The sequence below is a fragment of the Neofelis nebulosa genome, chromosome 2, assembly GCF_028018385.1.
Source record: "Neofelis nebulosa isolate mNeoNeb1 chromosome 2, mNeoNeb1.pri, whole genome shotgun sequence".
NCBI lineage: Eukaryota > Metazoa > Chordata > Mammalia > Carnivora > Felidae > Neofelis > Neofelis nebulosa.
In genome coordinates, this window is record NC_080783.1 from 64,398,328 (window position 1) to 64,417,443 (window position 19,116).

Below are 19,116 nucleotides of genomic sequence, written 5' to 3' on the forward strand. Positions count from 1 at the left end.
CTATTTTTTCCACCAGGTGGCATGCTTTACAGGGGCTGCTGGAGCCTGCACGAAGACTTTATTTTTAAGTTAGGGACAGGAGGAGTACTTAGGCAGGTTTTGCTTTCAAAAAGAGTAACAGCAACTTACATGCTCTCACAGAACCTCGTCAGCGTGCTTGGCTTCTCCTGGTTGCATCTCTGTCGAAACCAGCGTTGAATGCTGCGAACATCCCAGTCCAGCTGTTTGGAGAGGCCTTCCAATCTCTTTTCATCAGGATGCTATGAAACAAGGCACCAGCAAAATCATTTTCATCTTCACCACAAACACATCTGCCCTTGTCTAAATTGATTTTTTTAACCTCTATTTACTACCTGCTACTGAGATTTCTGTATTTACCACTGAGGACGTAGTCCTTCCATTAGTAGCATGAATATAAGTAATCACTCTGGGGGCGCCTGGGTGGCTCAGTTGGTTGGGCATCTGACTTCAGCTCAGGTCATGATCTCGCAGTTCGTGAGTTCAAGCCCCATGATCTCGCAGTTCGCGAGTTCGAGCCCCGCGTCTGGCTGTGTGCTGATGGCTCAGAGCCTGGAGCTTGGTTAGGATTCTGTGTCTCCCTTTCTCTCTGCCCCTCCCCCGCTCACGCTCTGTCTGTCTCTCAAAAATGAATAAACACTAAAAAAAATATGTTTAAAAAAATAATCACTCAGGAGAAGAAAAGTTACTCATTACGACACAACAGTGAAAAACGTGAATCTTGCTCTAATGCTTGCACTTTTTTTTTTCAAGTTTATGCGGAGAGAGAGAGAGAACACGAGCAGGGGAGGGGCAGAGAGAGAGAGACAGAGAAAATCCTTGCACTAACAGCGCAGAGCCTGATGCAGGGCTCAAATTCACAAACTGCGAGATTGTGACCTGAGCCGAAACCAAGAGTCAGCCACTTAACCAACTGAGCCACCCAGACACTCCTCTAATGCTTGCACTCCTTATCAGCAACGGAGATGAGACGAAAGAGCCAACTGGCTGAGTCAGCTCCATCAGCCTTCAAGGAAAGGAGTTAAGAGGCATCATTCAAATGTCTCACTTTCTCAGGAAAAAAAAAATGCTATACCCAATTATCACACATGAGGGTAATGTAGGACAGACAAAAGCACGAAATAATCTCAGAGCTCACTTTAGCCTAAGGTACCAATTCTACTACAAAACAGGTGTTCTCTTTCTTCCTTGTCTCTCTCTCTCTGCTCTGTTTTTCACAAATCCCTCTTCTACCCCTCTTCTTGTTCATTCCTTTTGATCAGATCCCCATCAAAATTTACAACAACTGTGCATTCCTTGAAGACACAAACATGGTGAATGGGGAAGAGACCCAACTTATGCTCATCATATGATGATACTATTCTGTCTCTCATTCATTTCTCTAACATTAGGAGGCAACAGACTGGTTCAATTCCTCACTGTAATGACCTCTGAGCCTCAGTTCCCTCACTTGTCAGGGCTATTTATCCACCTAAATGGGACTGTGGTGATGACCAAATGTAAAAAATATGTCTAAGTCAGTAAATGTGTTTCTCCCATTTCCTATCCCTACCCTCTCCTCAATATCTTAAAGAGCATCCTGCCAACAGTTATGTGAATGTGCCCTGCCACACAACAAAACTAAGCTGTGTTCTCTTCCTTTATTTATTCTATCTTTACTGCTAAGGAGCTGTTAATGAACAGAGAAAATAACCAAAAGCAGGGGAGGGGAAGGCAGGCTGACCAGCTTCAAATTATAAGGGTAGGATGCACAGATGACACCTTATCAAAACATCTCGAGCAATTTTAGATGACAGATACACAGGAAACACAGTAAGTGGCCTCAGTATCATGACTGAGGTTATAAAATGTGCTGAGTTTGTGTTTGTGAAAGTCATTTGCCAACTTTCAGGAGGTGTGTACTTTCACGTGACTTTATTAGTCATGACACCATCTACACTCTCCTTTCATGTCTGTCTTACTTTAAAAAAACAGGGAAGACAGAAAATTTACATCTTACTCTATACCTTGGCTACACCATTTTCTAGAAGAATTAATTTTTAACTTTAATTTGTTTTCTAAGCTTATTAAATAGGTATAACATTCACATGGTTCACAAACTAAAACTTATCCAAAGTTTCACCTTCCCATTTTATTCCTATGACTCTCCCTCTTCCTACCAGCTAACCAGTTATTAAATCAGCTTCTTCTCCAGAGTTATTTTGTGCAAATATAAATAAATTGAATATGTATTCATATATGACCTGTGTCACACAAATGTTTGCATACTACATGTATCATTCTGAACTTTGCGTTTTTCACTTTACAATGTATCTTGGAATATCTCCATATTAAAATATAGAGAATGCCTTCCTGGGGCACCTGGGTGGCTCAGTCAGTTAAGCGTCCAACTTTGGCTCAGGTCATGATCTCGCAGTTCGTGGGTGTCAGCCCCGCATCTGGCTCTGTGCTGACAGCTCGGAGCCTGGAGCCTGCTTCAGATTCTGTGTCTCCCTCTCTCTCTGCCCCTCCCCCGTTCATGCTCTGTCTTTCTCTCTCAAAAATAAATAAACATTTAAAAAAAAAAAAAAGAGGGGCACCTGGGTGGCTCAGTCGGTTAAGAGTCCGACTTCAGCTCAGGTCACGATCTTGCGGTCCGTGAGTTCGAGCCCCGCGTCGGGCTCTGGGCTGATGGCTCGGAGCCTGGAGCCTGCTTCTGATTCTGTGTCTCCCTCTCTCTCTGCCCCTCCCCCGTTCATGCTCTGTCTCACTCTGTCTCAAAAATAAATAAACATTAAAAAAAAAAAATTAAAAAAAAAAAAAAGAATGCCCTCTTTCTTTTGTAGAACTGTCAGGATATACTATAATTTACTTATCCACTCTCCTGTTAATGGATGTTTAAGTAGTTTCCAGACTTCCACTAACTATAAACAATGCTGTAATAAATAATCTTACGACAGGTCATTTTATACAGGCATACATACAGAGATAAATTCCTGGAAGTGAACTCTGGAGATCAAAGAACTATGCATTTGCAATTTATTTATATATTAAAAAATCACCCTTGCTAATGATTTTACCAATTTATACTCTCATAAGCAAAAGTGCCCATTTCCCAATGCCTTACCAATAGAGTATGTTATCAGATTTCTCAATTTTTTCAGTCTGATATATATATATATGTGTGTGTATATATATATATATATATATATATATATATATATATATATATATATATAGTCTCAGTGTATCTGTTGAGAGCAGGAGGGGCAGAGGGACAGGGAGAGAGAGAATCTTAAGCAGCCTCCACGCCTAGCACAGAGACTGACACGGGGCTCAATTTCATGACCATGAGACCATGATCTGAGCCAAAATCAAGTGTCAGATTGCTTAACTGACTCAGCCACCCCCGTGCCCTTGTCTCAGTATATTTTTAATTTGATTTCCTCTTTTTATGAAAGAAGCACCTTTTCACGTTTTAAAAACCATTAACACTTCCTTTTTATGAACAGTCTTTTCATACCTATTGCCCAGTTTTTCTTGATTTGTAGGTATCTTCTTTATTGATTTGTAGAGTTTCTTCATGTATTAACCTGTGTCTGTACCACAGGTTGTATTTTGTACCAGTGTATCTTTGTGTTGTAGAATTTGCTTATGGGGTTTTCTGCTTGTTTGTTTTCTTGAAGTTTTTAAAAAACGTATCTGAACTTACCATTTTTTCCTGCTTTAACTTCTGAATTTGGGGTCATTAATAACAAAAGCCTTTCCTACTCTGAATGTTCAAGAAGTTAATGTAGGGTGAATTGACATCTTTACTCAATTTGTCTTTTGTGTCCTTCAACAGTGTTGGAAAATTTTCCTCACATACCTTGCACATCCTTGTTACATTTATTCCTAGGGATATTATCTTTTCTGGTATTGTTTGTGGTAAGTTTTCACTTGATTCCTTAATTTTCCAAGTGTATAGTCATATAATAACATGTCATCAGAATGTAAGCTCTGCAAACAAAGGAAAATTTCGTATCTTTTTTCACCAGTACCTAAAATACAGGAAGGATTCAAATTCACGTAACAATAGCTTTACCACCTCCTTTCTAATGTTTATGCCTTTATTTTCTTTCTCTTACCTATTACTAATTCAATGTAAAACTTAGCACTATGTAGAACAATGGTTTTCCATCTCTATCTGTTCCAGACTTTAATGGGAATACCAATGTTCCTATTAAGCAACAGGCCAGATTTGGAACTGACATACAAATAGACTTATTGTGTTAAAAAAAAAAAACACATTTACCCAGTTAGATAAATTTATTTTAATCACAATAATGTTAGATTTCAGCATCCATGGAGATGATCATACCCTTTTTCTCCTTAGATCAACTAATATAGTGTATTACATAGATTGTGTAATGTTGAATTCAGGGAAGACCTTGCATTCCTAGAATAAATCCTCTCTGGTAATGTTAAACAATTCTTTTATTGTGTTGTTAGGTTCTGTTTACTAACTTTTATTTGGGACTTTTCATTGATATTAAGTTCAATTGGTCTCTACTCTTTTTTTTTTTTTTTTTTTGGTTAAATCATTGTCAGACTTAATGTTAAATTAATGTTTCGCTGCTACATAAAAAAAGAATCTGGATGATTTCCTTAATTTCCTATGCTTTGGTATAGTGTAAAATACCATGCGAATTATCTGCTCTTTAAGAGTGTGTTAGAATTTTTCCTATGAGAGGATCTGAGTCTCATCCTGTTTTGCAGTTTAGCTCTTGATTTTAATCTTTATATACACACATACATATATATAGTTGGTAAATTATATTTTCCTAGAATGATAACCATTTTACCCAAGTTTTTATATTTTATTTTCCATATTAACAGAAATATATCCTTTTCATTTTCCTCCATTTCTGTGACTGTTGATTATTATGTTGTTAATTATGATGCTGTAATTTGTGCTTTGTTTTTTTGATTGGACTAGCTGACTTTCTGTAAAAAAAAAAAATTAAACAGATAAGGTACTTTTGAATTGATTTTCAATTCTATAGTTTTGCTAACACAATTTCTGCATTTATCATTAATTTCTGCTTTCTGCTTGCCTTTGTTCTGTTCTTTTTCTAATGCTTAAGTGTTTAACTTCATATATGTATAATTGCATATACATATATGCATATATGTATATATTTCATCTGAATGTTCATCTGAACGCTGTTTTGGCACAGTACAAATGAGTAGTGTTTTTATCATTACTGCTACCAAATATTCTGAATTTCTATTTTTACCCAAGAGAGCAACAGGTTTTCTGGTTTCTGAGTTCTAGTATTATTAAGTTGTGCCTATTTTTAAAATTTATCTCAGTTTTGTATATATAATAAAGGTCATTTTTGTAGATGTTTAATAGGTTCTTTAAAAGAAAGTATAGTCTGTGCATTGAGAAGACCACCTTCAACTCCATCATGAAGTGTGATGCTGATATCTGGAAGGACTTCTACGCTAACACGGTGCTGTCTGGTGGGACCACCGAGGACTCCGGTATTGCTGACAGGATGCAGTTCTAAATGTACCACTTAGATCTTCCTCATTAATTATGCCTCTTAGAATTTCTATCTTCTGTTTTACATTTTGTTCACTTGATCTGTCATGACTCAGAGGTAAATTAAAATTCCCTGCTATTATTTCTTTTCATTATTTTTTATTAGTATGTAGATACACTGACATTCAACGCATATTAGTCAGAACTATTTTATCTTTATTATGAATTGTACCTTTTGGCAACAAAAAGCCAATTCTTCATTTTACTTAATTCCTTTTTGGTCTGACTTCCACTTTTATGTAAAAACAAAAACCCTACTTATCTGTATTTGTCTATATACCTTTACTCATACTTTTATTTTCAATATTTATATTACTTTATCTGAAGGACCCAAAACTAAAATAGTTAGAGGAGTCAAACCCATTTACACATATTGATATAATTGAGTATTTGTTTATAGTTCCCTCACATTAATCCTGTTATGCTTTCTGTTTTGATAGGTAAAAAAAAAATGACAAACCAAGTATTATTTGTTTTACTTTCCTTCCTTTCTGTGGGTAATTTTTGTCCTAGTGGTTATTCATAATTACAATACTCTTCTATTTGTTTTCAGTCAATAATTCCATATAAGCAGTATTTAAAACTACCATATTTCCTCTTCTTACCCCACCCAATATTAATCAATAATTTTATCATTTTTACAGTTTACTCTTATACTGTTAAATATGTTTGTACTACTATTACTCAATTTGGCTGCTTAAACTGATTTGCTTTCACTCCCAGCTACTAGAGATTATGCGATTAGTGGATGTATTCTACCTCTCACCTTCTTCTCCCCACCCCCATTACTGTTAGTTGTATCACTTCTATGTGAACGCATATGAACGTTTACATTCTGTTCTGTCATCCTGATCCTCACATTTCTTTCTCTCTTTCAACAGTTGAAATGTATCCAAAACTTACCAACACTCCAGTAACCTCTTGATCGGCTAAAATTAATGATTATAATACTTTCTTCAAAAAGGACTCATGAGAACAATTCCCTCATATTTTTGCATGTTGAAATCTGTTTGTTTTTAACTTTTACAGCGTGAAACCAATTTGCCTAAATATAAAATTCTTAGTTCACATTTTCCTTGAAAATGTTGGAAATGTTGCTATAAAGAAGACTAAAGTCATGGTGATATTTTTTTGCTAGTTAAGTGATTTGATTTTTGGCTTGGCTTCTCAAAGAATTCTTTCTTTTATTTTTCAAGTCCAATAATTTAACCTTCTTGGGTCAATTTTTACTGCATTTTCATTAACATATTAAAACAAATCCTCACTTATTTTAGGAAAATTTTCTTGAATTATATCTTTCAATATTTATTTTATTTTGCTTTTCCTTACGGGACTCTGATAATACAGATGCTGGATCTGCTCAATCTAAACATCTAATTATTTTTAGCGCTTTTTGTCTCATTTAACAAGTTTTCTATCTCCCATGTTCCTTGCTGAGTTTTCTGAAGTGTCTTGTGTTCCCTGTATTCTTTCCAATTTTGTCTTCATTTCTGTGATAGTTTTCTTTTATTTTTATTTTTTATTTTTTAAAGTTTATTTATTCATTTTAAGAAAGAGAAAGTGCACCTGGGGGAGAGGCAGTGAGAGAAAGGTAAAGAGAGAGAAGCCCAAGCACTGATAGTGCAGAGCCCTATGCAGGGCTCGAACTCCCAAACAGTGAGGTCATAATCTGAGCTGAAGTTGGACGCGTACTTGACTGAGCCACCCAGGTGCCCCTCTATGATAGTTTTAGTATGTTTTCCTGAAGCTACCAGCTCACAATGCATCCCTTTTCCTGTTGACCAACTATTTTCTTTTTTTAGGTCTTACATTTCTTTTTTTGTGGTTTTCCTTCACAGAGTTATTGCTTATATATATTTTTTTTAGTTTATGGTAAAATATTTAATCACAATTTTCATTTGCCTTGTGGCCTCATTTTTCCACTAACAATTTTTGTTAATAAGCACTGCTACACATTCTTTTCCTTGTCTTCGATGTTGTGTGTGTTCCTTCTTTATTACTCATCATTGAGTCCATCAGAGTTTTTTGACCAGCTCCTGGGAGTACGCAGAGCAGGGAGAATGCTCGTGCAGTTCAGCCACCACCAAGGGAGACCATCTCCTGAAAATGTGCCATCCACACTGTCGTCTGTGAACTTCTTCCAGTTCTCTGAATTAAACTGAGTTCAGGAGGACAACCGCCAGCCTTGCTTACCAGTTTCTGTATCTAATGTTGCAAACACTGGTTAGAGCTTTTGTCTCCCTCACATTCAGAAGCTGTCTCTTTTGCTGGCTTTCCTGAGAGCTACCCCCACTCCATGCTCTTCACTTCCTCTTGCTTGGCTTCTGCCCAACCCACCAACTGTTTTTTTTTGTTAGCCTTAATACATATTTTGAAATTTAGAGATATGTATCTACTAGTTTGCCAAAAATAGAGTTTGGGAGATTCTCCTTCTTCTTTGTGTGCGTTTTTTTAATTGTTTTGCATTTTTAATTGTTCTCCTTAGTTTTTTCCTTGTTTAAGATTTCCAAGGAAAGAAATGAACAATGCTGACATATATACACATTTTTATACAGAAATACCTAGGCTGACCTTAATATTCATAACCAATACTGGGAGGAAAAAGGAAAGAAAGAGACAGACATAAGAGGAGAATAAGGGAGAACAAATTATACGAAATTTGCCTATAATTTTTAAGATATAGAGTAACATACCAAAAGTGGATGATGGTATGATTTCTCTGTGTCATAAAACCTGGTTTCACAGCTGACATATATATTTTTTTCCTCAGTGGCTCAAGAATTGATAGGATTAGAAAAGTAAGGCTGTTAGGATTATAGATATGTGCCAATAGTATGGCAGGAGACCCCAAACATAAATAAATAAATATAAATAAACAACTATGCACATGCACATTTGTTTCTACCAGATATACAGAGAGACAAACAGATGTTACCTATTTATCAGATAATTACATAGAGGAGAACTACACAGGGCATGTACCAGGGCGGTCACACGGGGATCCACAATTCAGAAAGGCTCGTGCTTGGGGTTTCAAGTTCTATGGCAGCTATCTTGAAATTCTTAATACTTTTGTTATGGAAGTTGTATTTTGTATATGAAGACCAATGAGACAGAGGAACACGTGTTAGGGCTCAGAGTCTTGGCTCACACACAGTCCCACCACTTCCCCCAACTAGCTCTGGGGAACTTAGTTCTTTGTCCCCTGGCTCCCCAGACCTCCTACTCCTTCCCGCTTCTGCCCAGTGACTACTGCTGCCCCAGGGGCAAGCATGAAAAGGGCTGGAATTGGGTATGTATACCTGCGGTGTCTCAGCATGGGACATGGGGGTAGCTGCCTGCACCCCAGGGTGGCAGTGCCCTGATGCATTTGGTAGGTGACTCAGTGGGGACGATACACTTGCTCACCCCAATCCAGCTGCCAAGTGTGTCCTGCTCTAGAGACTGCAATACACTTGGGAGTCACCAGTCCCCTGGGGGTTGGGGCAGTAGGCCCATCAAAAGGGGTGAAGCCGATCTCAACTTCTCTACCTCTGGCCAGAGAGGGGCAGGCACATCGGCCCAGTCTGGACACAGCTAATGGGCTGTGTGTTCAGTAAGTCATAGTGTGGAGTCCCCAGGACATGTGAGGCTCTACACTTGCCTCATGAATATCCCCATGCCTGAGGGGGCATGACATTAAATAACAAATAAAAAACATGTTGACAGGTCAAGAAAAAGAATCTATGAAAGAAAAGAAAAAAAGCTTTATATTTTTATGCCTTAAATGGAATTTTTTCATGCTTTCTGAACAAGAGGCCCTGCATTTTCATTCTGCATGGGCCCCACAAATTATGTCCTATGCATCGCAGATTTTGAAGGTTCTGAGAGTGCGCCCCTACATTGTTGAAAGATGATAACCATGCCCTTCTCCAAAGGTGACCCGGAATCATGGTCAAGGCCAGGTTGGTGAATGGTCACTCAAATACATACAGTGTTTAATCTCTCCATGTGTTGCTACTTCTACTCTAGTCAACTGGCCTGTTACTTTCTCAGATCATAAATAACACTGGACAACTATAAAGAATTCAAGGAACAACTGGTCCAACTTTTGCTGCCTCTACATTTAAATCATGAGGCTTCTTCTCTAATCATGTAAAAATGTCCAAAAGAATCACCTTGGAAAACTAAGACAGTATGATTAAAATTAGCTGGAAGCAAATATTCTCTAGAGCAGTCAACATGACTCCAAATTCGTTTTACTACCTTTATAGGGGAAATTTCTCCAGTAACCACAATAAATATAAGGCAAGGGAATAAAATGTCCACTGTAGAATTTCTAAGGGGACACATAACATTTGGGTAGACTCATTTTATTATGCATTCAGAGTAGTTCACAAGACAAACACTAATATATTATAATCTCATTTTTAAAAACCTGATAACTTCCTAAACTTCTGCTTTTTCAGAGGGAAAGAAGTGTTTGCTGCAGCAAATTTCTATGTTAAAAGAAAATACAAGTTTTTTCTTAATATTTTCTTCCTTTAAGTACCATTAAGATACATGCCCCTTCAGGTAAGAACTTGGCAATCTAAAACCAGCCCATAAAACTACCAGAAGAGCTTTTCCTAATACATTCTTCTCTTCTTCCTGACAGAGATATAAGAAGTACCTAGTGCTTTCTTCTACTTCTCCAGGAAAAATATCATTTTTAAAAGGATAGAGGGGAAAATCCTAGAAAATCTTGGCAGAAATAAAGACCATAATATAAATAAAAATGTTTGAATATGTAAATTAATAGTTTTAAGACAAGAGACAAGTAATACAAATGGTTAGCAATACAAATACCAAAAAAGGAATAAAACTTAACACTGTCAAATCACATTTTAAAAGCCTGAGTAATTTTCCCAGAAAAATGAAAACGGGAAAAGGAACCATTTAATATACGAACCCACAATACTTCTCCTAGAATACTACACTCCTCCTGTCCTTCTTTCTTGTCTATACGAGAATAAGATGAAGGGCGATATAGGAGTAAGAAAATACTTGGGATGCTGTGATGTGCTTTGTTTTCTCACAGCCTTAGATGGAGGGTTTCTGGCTTCTTTCTCCTCCCCTCTTCGTTCTTAAGGAGATACCAGTGGAGGGGCAAAGATCTGCCCCCTCCCCTGCTCTCCTCTCCCTGCTCCTGGTTTGGCTTTCACTCTCACCACAGTGATAATCTCTTCTGTTTTCTCTCCAGTGAATCTATAACTTATAACTCTCTAGATCCTTGTCTTTCATTCTTTCATCTTGCAACTCTTCTGTCCTTTAATCATTCCCTCTTTTGCTTACATCTGCCTGTGTCTCATAACTGCTGGAACACAAGGGCCATGCTAGAAGCAAATGGGCACTTCCTTTCATACGTACAGGCAAACCTTGTTTTATCACACTTCGCTTTACTGCACTTCACAGATAATTGCATTTTTTACATATTGAAGGTTTGTGGCAACTCTGCACCAAACAAGTCTATCAGTGCCATTCTTTTTAACATAGCATTGGCTCACTTTGTGTCTCTACCTCACAGTTCGGTAATTCCTGCAATATTTCAAACATTTTCATTAATGTTATATTTGAATTGCTGAGATCTCATGATAAAATATTAATGGGTAAGAAGCTCCTTCTTATGAATGAACAAAGAAAGTGGTCTCTGGAGATGGAATCTCCATCTGGTGAAGATGCTGTGAAGATTGTTGAAATGACAAGAAAAGATTTAGAATACTACATAAATTTAGCTGATAAAGCTGACTCCAATTTTGAAAGAAGTTCAACTGTGGGTAAAATGCTATCAAACAGCATCCCATGCTACAGAGAAATTTTTCATGAAAGGAAGAGCTGATCAATGCAGCAAGCTTCATTACTGTCTTATTTTAAGAAGTTGCCATAATCGCCCCAAACTTCAGGAACCACCACCCTAATCAGTCAACAGCCATCAACATGGAGACAAGAGTGTCCACCAACAAAAACATTACAATTTTGCTGAAGGCTCAGATGATGACTGGCATTTTTAAGCAATAAAATATTTTCAAATTAAGGCATCATTGTCTTTTGGACAGAGTGCTATTTGCACACACTTAACAGATAACAGTATAATGTAAACATAACTTTTATATGCACTGGAAAAAACCCAAACATTCATTTGACATGCCTTACTGTGGTATTTGCTTTATTGCAGTGGTCTGGAACCAAACCCGCGACATCTCCAACATATGCCTGTACATTAATTATATTCCTCAGCTTTACCCAGTCGTCTCTACAAAATCCCGTCCAACCATTATACGTACTGCTTCATGTCATGTGAGATTAAAAGAGACACAAAATTAGACTAATCACTAGAATCTAATCTAGACTGTTCTTTACAGACCAGCTTCTAAAATCAATGTGAGAATAAATAAACAGGTCTCAAACATGCCCACATTTATTCAGCTTCTACCTGTTTGGCCTAGTCACAATGTTTGCACGCTTTCCAAGAGCACACTTTCCAGCATGAAGCTGGGCAATTAGTTCTCAAACCCAGGAGAGAAGGGATTAAATAATTTCAGATTGAGAATGGTGGTCATGATAACTCATACCACCCAAAAAGGCAATCATACCTTCGTAATTGCAGTGAAGACCTTTTCCAGAATGGCATTGGGCTGGGCAATCTGTGGTCCATTGGCCTGAATGTTGAGGGCGATGGCACATGGTTTGGCTACAAATCTTAAAAATAAAATAAAATAAAATAAAATAAAATAAGGTCAGAAGAAGTTATTCTCTCTATAACTTTTCTTAATGTCACCAATTAATTACACATTACTCAACTGTCCCAATGAAGTGCTGGGTGGACACTGCTAACATTCATTCATCAGTCAGTGTAAAACAGACTTAACTTTTCTTCTCTCCTATAGGCCTCCAACAGTGACAGTAAAAAAGAAATCCTTTTAGAACATTGAAATCTCCTGATCCTTAAGTTCTAATGTGATTGAACAGGTAGAAAGACTACCAGATGACAAATATAAGACCGTAAGTGAGATATATGAACCAAACAAACCATCATTTTAAAACGATTTAACTTATACTTTTCTTACTAACATCTGACTAACAATTGTCATGTTACACCTTCCACTATGACAAAGTGTTTACTAATCATCTGATTACACATGGAGAATGTACCTTTGATCACTCCTACGTCATAAAATTGGCCATTTTTGTCTCTAAAATCCAAATGCATTATATTCAGCCCCAATTCTTTATTTTTTTTTTAAATTTTCTTAAATGTGCGTTTATTTTTGAGAGAGAGACAGAGTGTGACCAGGGAAGGAGGAGAGAGAGAGGGAGACAGAGAATCTGAAGCCAGATCCAGGCTCTGAGCTGTCAGCACAGAGCCTGAAGTGGGGCTCAAACTCACAAACCTTGAGATCATGACCTGAGCTGAAATCAGATGCTTAACCCACTCAGGCCCCCCGGCACCCCAGCCCCAATTCTTTAAGGGTTCTTAAAATTCTTGCTTTGTGGTTATTTGTGTCTTTAAGTTTATTTTTTAAATTTATTTTGAGATGGGAAGGGGGCAGACAAAGAGGGAAAGAGAGAATCTCAAGCAGGCTCCATGCTGTCAGCACTGAGCCCAGTGTGGGCTCGATCCCACAAACCACAAGATCATGATTTGAGCTGAAATCAAAGAGTTGGTTGCTTAACTGCCTGGGTCATCTAGGCACCCCTGTGGTTATTTGGGTCTTTCTCTTAAGGAATAATGAAGGATGTCAGATAGCACAATGTCCCAGACAAGCTGAAAAGTCTGAAATGATTACAAGCATCTGCTGCACTGTTTTTATCCTAAGCAAACGACTACGTCCAGAAGAATGGGAAGACTTCACTTCATTTCTGCCTGTGCTTGACATGTGAAGGAGGCACTGAAGGAGCAGCAGAGGGCAGGGAGCCCCAAAGGTATGCTGACATCCCTGAAACTTTTTTTTAAGCACTTACAACTTTAATAAGAGTTGTTTTAGACTAAATATTCAAGAAATAAGGTTTTGTGAATAGACACTTCTCTAAAGAAGACATCCAGATGGCCAACAGGCACATGAAAAGATGCTCAACGTCGCTCCTCATCAGGGAAATACAAATCAAAACCACACTCAGATATCACCTCACACCAGTCAGAGTGGCCAAAATGAACAAATCAGGAGACTATAGATGCTGGAGAGGACGTGGAGAAACGGGAACCCTCTTGCACTGTTGGTGGGAATGCAAATTGGTGCAGCCGCTCTGGAAAGCAGTGTGGAGGTTCCTCGGAAAATTAAAAATAGATCTACCCTATGACCCAGCAATAGCACTGCTAGGAATTTATCCAAGGGATACAGGAGTACTGATGCATAGGGGCACTTGTACCCCAATATTTATAGCAGCACTCTCAACAATAGCCAAATTATGGAAAGAGCCTAAATGTCCATCAACTGATGAATGGATAAAGAAATTGTGGTTTATATACACAATGGAATACTAGTTGGCAATGAGAAAGAATGAAATATGGCCTTTTGTCGCAATGTGGATGGAACTGGAGAGTGTGATGCTAAGTGAAATAAGCCATACAGAGAAAGACAGATACCATATGGTTTCACTCTTATGTGGATCCTGAGAAACTTAACAGAAACCCATGATGGAGGGGAAGGAAAAAAAAAACAAAAAAAGAGGTTAGAGTGGGAGAGAGCCAAAGCATAAGAGACTGTTAAAAACTGAGAACAAACTGAGGGTTGATGGGGGGTGGGAGGGAGGGGAGGGTGGGTGATGGGTATTGAGGAGGGCACCTTTTGGGATGAGCACTGGGTGCTGTATGGAAACCAATTTGACAATAAATTTCATATATTAAGAAAAAAAAAGAAATAAGGTTTTGTGAATGTTCCTTTTCAGTAGTGACGTTGAACATTTTCCACTAATACAAAATAATAAAACATCAGATGAAAGTATTACCCAAGTTAACGTTGGCCAAAGACAACAACTGATAAATGTACAAAACAGATCATGAAGCTTCTTTAATAACAGTTGATGAGATTAAAAAATAGACAAAGGAACATTTTTTAAGTGGGATGAATGAAGTTTACATATATACACCACATAATATCTCACTGGGTCCTATTTCAAGTTAAAGAGAAGACACTTATTTCAACAGGAAAATGGAATACTGTACATGCAAGCCTCACCCAGGAAAGATATACACAGAAAATGTAATATAATACCTGTTTTGCTGGTTCTCTGGAACAAAGCTGGGAAGAAGGACTTACCACCTTTCCTAGTATGTAACTGTTCTAGAACTGGAGTTTTCCCCAAATTTTCATTCTCAATTCTTTTTTTTTTTTTTTTAATGTTTATGCATTTTTTGGAGACAGAGAAAGACAGGGCACAAGCAGGGTAGGGGCAGAGAGAGAGAGGGAGACACAGAATCTGAAGCAGGCTCCAGGCTCTGAGCTGTCAGCACAGAGCCTGATATGGGGCTCAAACTCATGAACCGTGAGATCATGACTGGAGCCAAAGTCGGACACTTAACTGACTGAGCCACCCAAGTGCCCCTGCATTTTCAGTTCTTTTTAGTGTAAAATATTCTAAGACATATTACCTATGCCACTACCTTCTTAAAGAGAAATGTAATATTTTTCAAATAATTCTGGGTCTTCGCTATGAACAATAATCTTGGAACTACAGCTACAGCTACAGCTAGTGGAAAGAAGTGATGTTTGATGGATAAGGAGCAAACAAGTCCAGAACTTGTTTGCTTGACAAAGTTTCCTGCTTTGTGGGTTTTTTTTTTCCCTCTTCACCATAAGGAGCATGAAAAGATACAAGGTCCAGCAAGAGTAGGATGAAAAGGTAAAAGAGCAAAATTAAATTGGCATAAGAGCCAAAATCAACCTGTCATTGGTTGCCTTCTATTACTCTTCCCTGTTGGATTTCTCTCCGGCCTTCCTTCTTCTTCCCTATCACCACAACTCCTGAGTATTATTCAAATTTCCTTTCTGAATTTGCCATTTTCCTTGTAACATCCTTCTGTTCTAGTACATGGTTTTCTTTCCATCTTCTAAGAGTTAAGAGTATGAATGCAGAGGATAATCTTTTCACCTCTGAATGCACCATGAAAATGGTTAGGCGTCGGCAGGAGGGGGTCAATAAATGACCAACTGGCTGTCTTCAGTAAATATGTGTTCACTGTTGCTACCACTGTTCTGAGTGCTGTTGACAAGTTAACAGACCTTCTCTGTGTGCCTGATGAGTGGGCAAGCAGTAGGACAGTCAAGAAATTCACTCAATAGAATTTGTTCAAAAGCCACTTCCCCACCTTTGCTATCATGCTGCAATAACTTACAAAAGCGTTCAAAAGGTTTTTTAGTGTCTAACACAATGCAATGTCTTATGTATTTCTCCTCTTTTTAAGCCTCAAACCACTTTTTAAAAACTCTTCACTGAATTTCAAGAACAAATGCAATGGCACCTTGAAGAAGGCATATCTCTTGATCACCAAACTTATCAAATTTTGGTAATCAAAATTATCAATTAAATATGATGCTCTGTAAACAGATTTTTAAAGCAAAGTCCAAAGGAGAGGGTAGAAATAATGTCTGCTACAATCTGGCTGTGGCACCCTAGCTGCAGTAATCTCTCTGTGCCTCAATCTCGGCATACATAAGAAAATTAATAACTACATATGTATATAAGTTGTGTGTGTATATAAACACAAGTGTATGGTGAAACGTGACGTCACACAGTTTCTTTGTCTACATTTTTGATGTGTGCCATCCGCATGGTTTCATACTGTATAGTGTTTACACAATCATGACTTCTCTGGGCCCAGAAACCCACTCAGCTTCAACTGCACTGTGCTAAGCCATGGGCACCCAGTGAGTTCTAATGGTACCAAGCAAACAAGGCGAGAAACCTAAACAGGCAATTGAAAAAGGCAAGGGTCATCAGATAGAGTAATCGCTTGCCTCAGTCAAAGCCATCCACAGAGCACCGGTGTTGACTCCACCAACCTCTCTTTAGGTGCTCTCTTTTCAACTTACCTAGCATACACAGCTAGGCACTTCATTTCTAAGATTTACAAAACTTAAGGGGTGCTTGGGTGGCTCAGTCGGTTAAACGTCTGACTTCGTGTCAGGTCATGATGTCACAGTTCGTGGGATCAAGCCCCACATCAGGCTCTGTGCTTACAGTTCAGAGCCTGGAGCCTGCTTCGGATTCTGTGTCTCCCCCTCTCTCTGCCCCTCCCCCCCTTGTGCTCTGTCTCTTGCTCTCTCTCTCTCTCAAAAATAAACATTAAAAAATATAAAATAAAATAAAAAACTTCTAAAGATAGGCAGAAAAGACATAATCTCAAATGAGAGAAGAAAGAAAGATCTATTTTTTATTTTCCTAATAGCATCCCTAATTATATGAAAAGACAGAAACTTTATTTGCATTTATTCTCCAAAGAATTTGTGAAACACTGCTGGGCATTTTTTTTCCAGAGAGTTTTAGAAACCACATAAAACCTATGACACAACTACCATAATTTTGTTACCTACCGTCATGGTCCATTAAAGAAAAGCTGGATTTTTTTTTTCAATGCTGGCTCTAACAGAAATAAGGTCACAAAAGCTGTCTTTCACAGGTTTGTCGAGACAGAAAGACAGATGGGGGGTAGGGGGGGAGTCCCTACAAATACAATAGTTAAAAGGAAATATGTACTTTCAAACTTTGATGAGTACCTCTACCAGGAATTGCTCACCTAATTACTTTTTTATCAAAGGCAGCAACACAGCCTTCACAAGATCAAACATCTATAAAGTACTTTCATGTAGTAGAACATATGTGCAAGGAAACATAATCAGGATGTGAACTTTGAAGAATACTAATCTCAATTTAAAACAGAGAAAATACTTAAGACATTTCTACCTTTTAATTCTATTTAACGACAGGTATTTGTATTTTAAAAATGAACTGAATGAAAATCACTGCACAGGGCACCAGGGTCAGCTCTGGGCTGTGGTGTGGATAAAGGTACACACAAAACATGAGGCGATTACTGCGCTCAAAATGTTTACAGTATGTTAAAGGAAATTAATTTGAAAAGCAAATAAATGTTTACAGGGTAAATGTTAATTCAGATCTCTTAATACCATGTAATCATCTTCAGTGGGGAACATGGCCCGAGACTTTCAGTCCTTTCTATCTCTAGCATTTACTACACTTTTCAAAGCAGGTGTAAGGCTGCAGTGGTGGATACGTAAACCTACACATGATATAAATGCACAGAATTAAATCACACACACACACACACACACACACACACATGCACACATGAATGAGTACATTTACATCTGGAGAAATTTAAATAAGCTCAATAGATTTTATAAATGTTGATATCCTGGTTGTAACATCACACTACAGTTTTGTAAAATGTTACCATTAGGGGAAACTGGGTAAAGGGTACATGAACTCTCAGCATATTACTTCTTACAACTGCATGTGAATTTACAACTCTCTCAATAAAGATTTCAATTAAAAAAATAATTAGAAAAAATTATGTTTTTGCAGTATGGAGATTCCTCAAAAAGTTAAAAATACAACTACTTTACGATCCAACAATTACACTACCAGGTATTTACCCCCCAAAATTACAAAAATACTAATTCAGAGGGATACATGCACTTCAATGTTTATAGCAGCATTATCTATAATAGCCAAAAATGGAAACAGCCCAAATGTCCATTGACTGATGAATGGATAAAGAAGATGTGGTATGTATGTATGTATGTATGTATGTATGTATGTATATACATATACATACACACAATGGAATATTACTCAGCCATATAAAGGAATGAAGTCTTGCCATTTGCAAAAACATGGATGCTAGAGAATATTATGCTAAGTGAAGTAAGTCAGAAAAAGGCAAATACCATATGATTTCACTCAGATGTGGGTTTTAAGAAACAAAACAAATGAGTAAAGGGGACAAAAAGAGAAAGAGAGAGGCAAACCAAGAAACACTCTTAACTATACAGAACACACTGATGGTTACTGGAGGGGAGGTGGGCAGAGGGATGGGTTAGATAGGTGATGGGGATTAAGGAGGGCAGTCGTGATGAGCACCAAGTGCTATATGAAAGTGCTAAGTCACTATCCTGTACACCTGAAACAAATATAACACTGTATATTAACTGTACTGTAGAAACTTAAAAAAAAAAAAAGAGATGGAGCATAGAAAAAAATGTGAAATTGTAGATTATTTATCTCTACTAATGAGAAGGCAACTTTAAAAAGATGATGAGGGGAATTTATTTCTTTAGCTTTAGTGCCTCATTGTGGGATTTGTCCATACCTTTATGTATCTTTGACTTGCTATAATAAATCCACAAGTAGGACTTAAAAAAATTGTTTTTCATGTGACAGAATGAGGCCCTAACATTGATTTTTCATCTTTAAAAACTCTGTACAACATACTAATCCCTCCTAAACTAAACTAGCTGGAGGCTTGGGAGAATGAATAAAAACAAGTTGAC

The 19,116-nt window shown here is 37.6% G+C and overlaps 1 protein-coding gene across 2 annotated transcripts in view; it reads right to left on the reverse strand.

The window, feature by feature from the left end:
* The window catches only part of CERS6 (ceramide synthase 6), a 328,468-nt gene that overhangs the window by 221,530 nt on the left and 87,822 nt on the right, over positions 1 to 19,116 (reverse strand). For both annotated transcript variants that reach the window (XM_058714943.1, XM_058714935.1), the window contains exons 2-3: positions 12,199 to 12,304; positions 130 to 260 (exon numbers count right to left, since the gene is read on the reverse strand). In XM_058714943.1, coding sequence (XP_058570926.1) covers positions 130 to 260; positions 12,199 to 12,304 — 237 coding nt within the window. The remainder of the gene's footprint in view (positions 1 to 129; positions 261 to 12,198; positions 12,305 to 19,116) is intronic.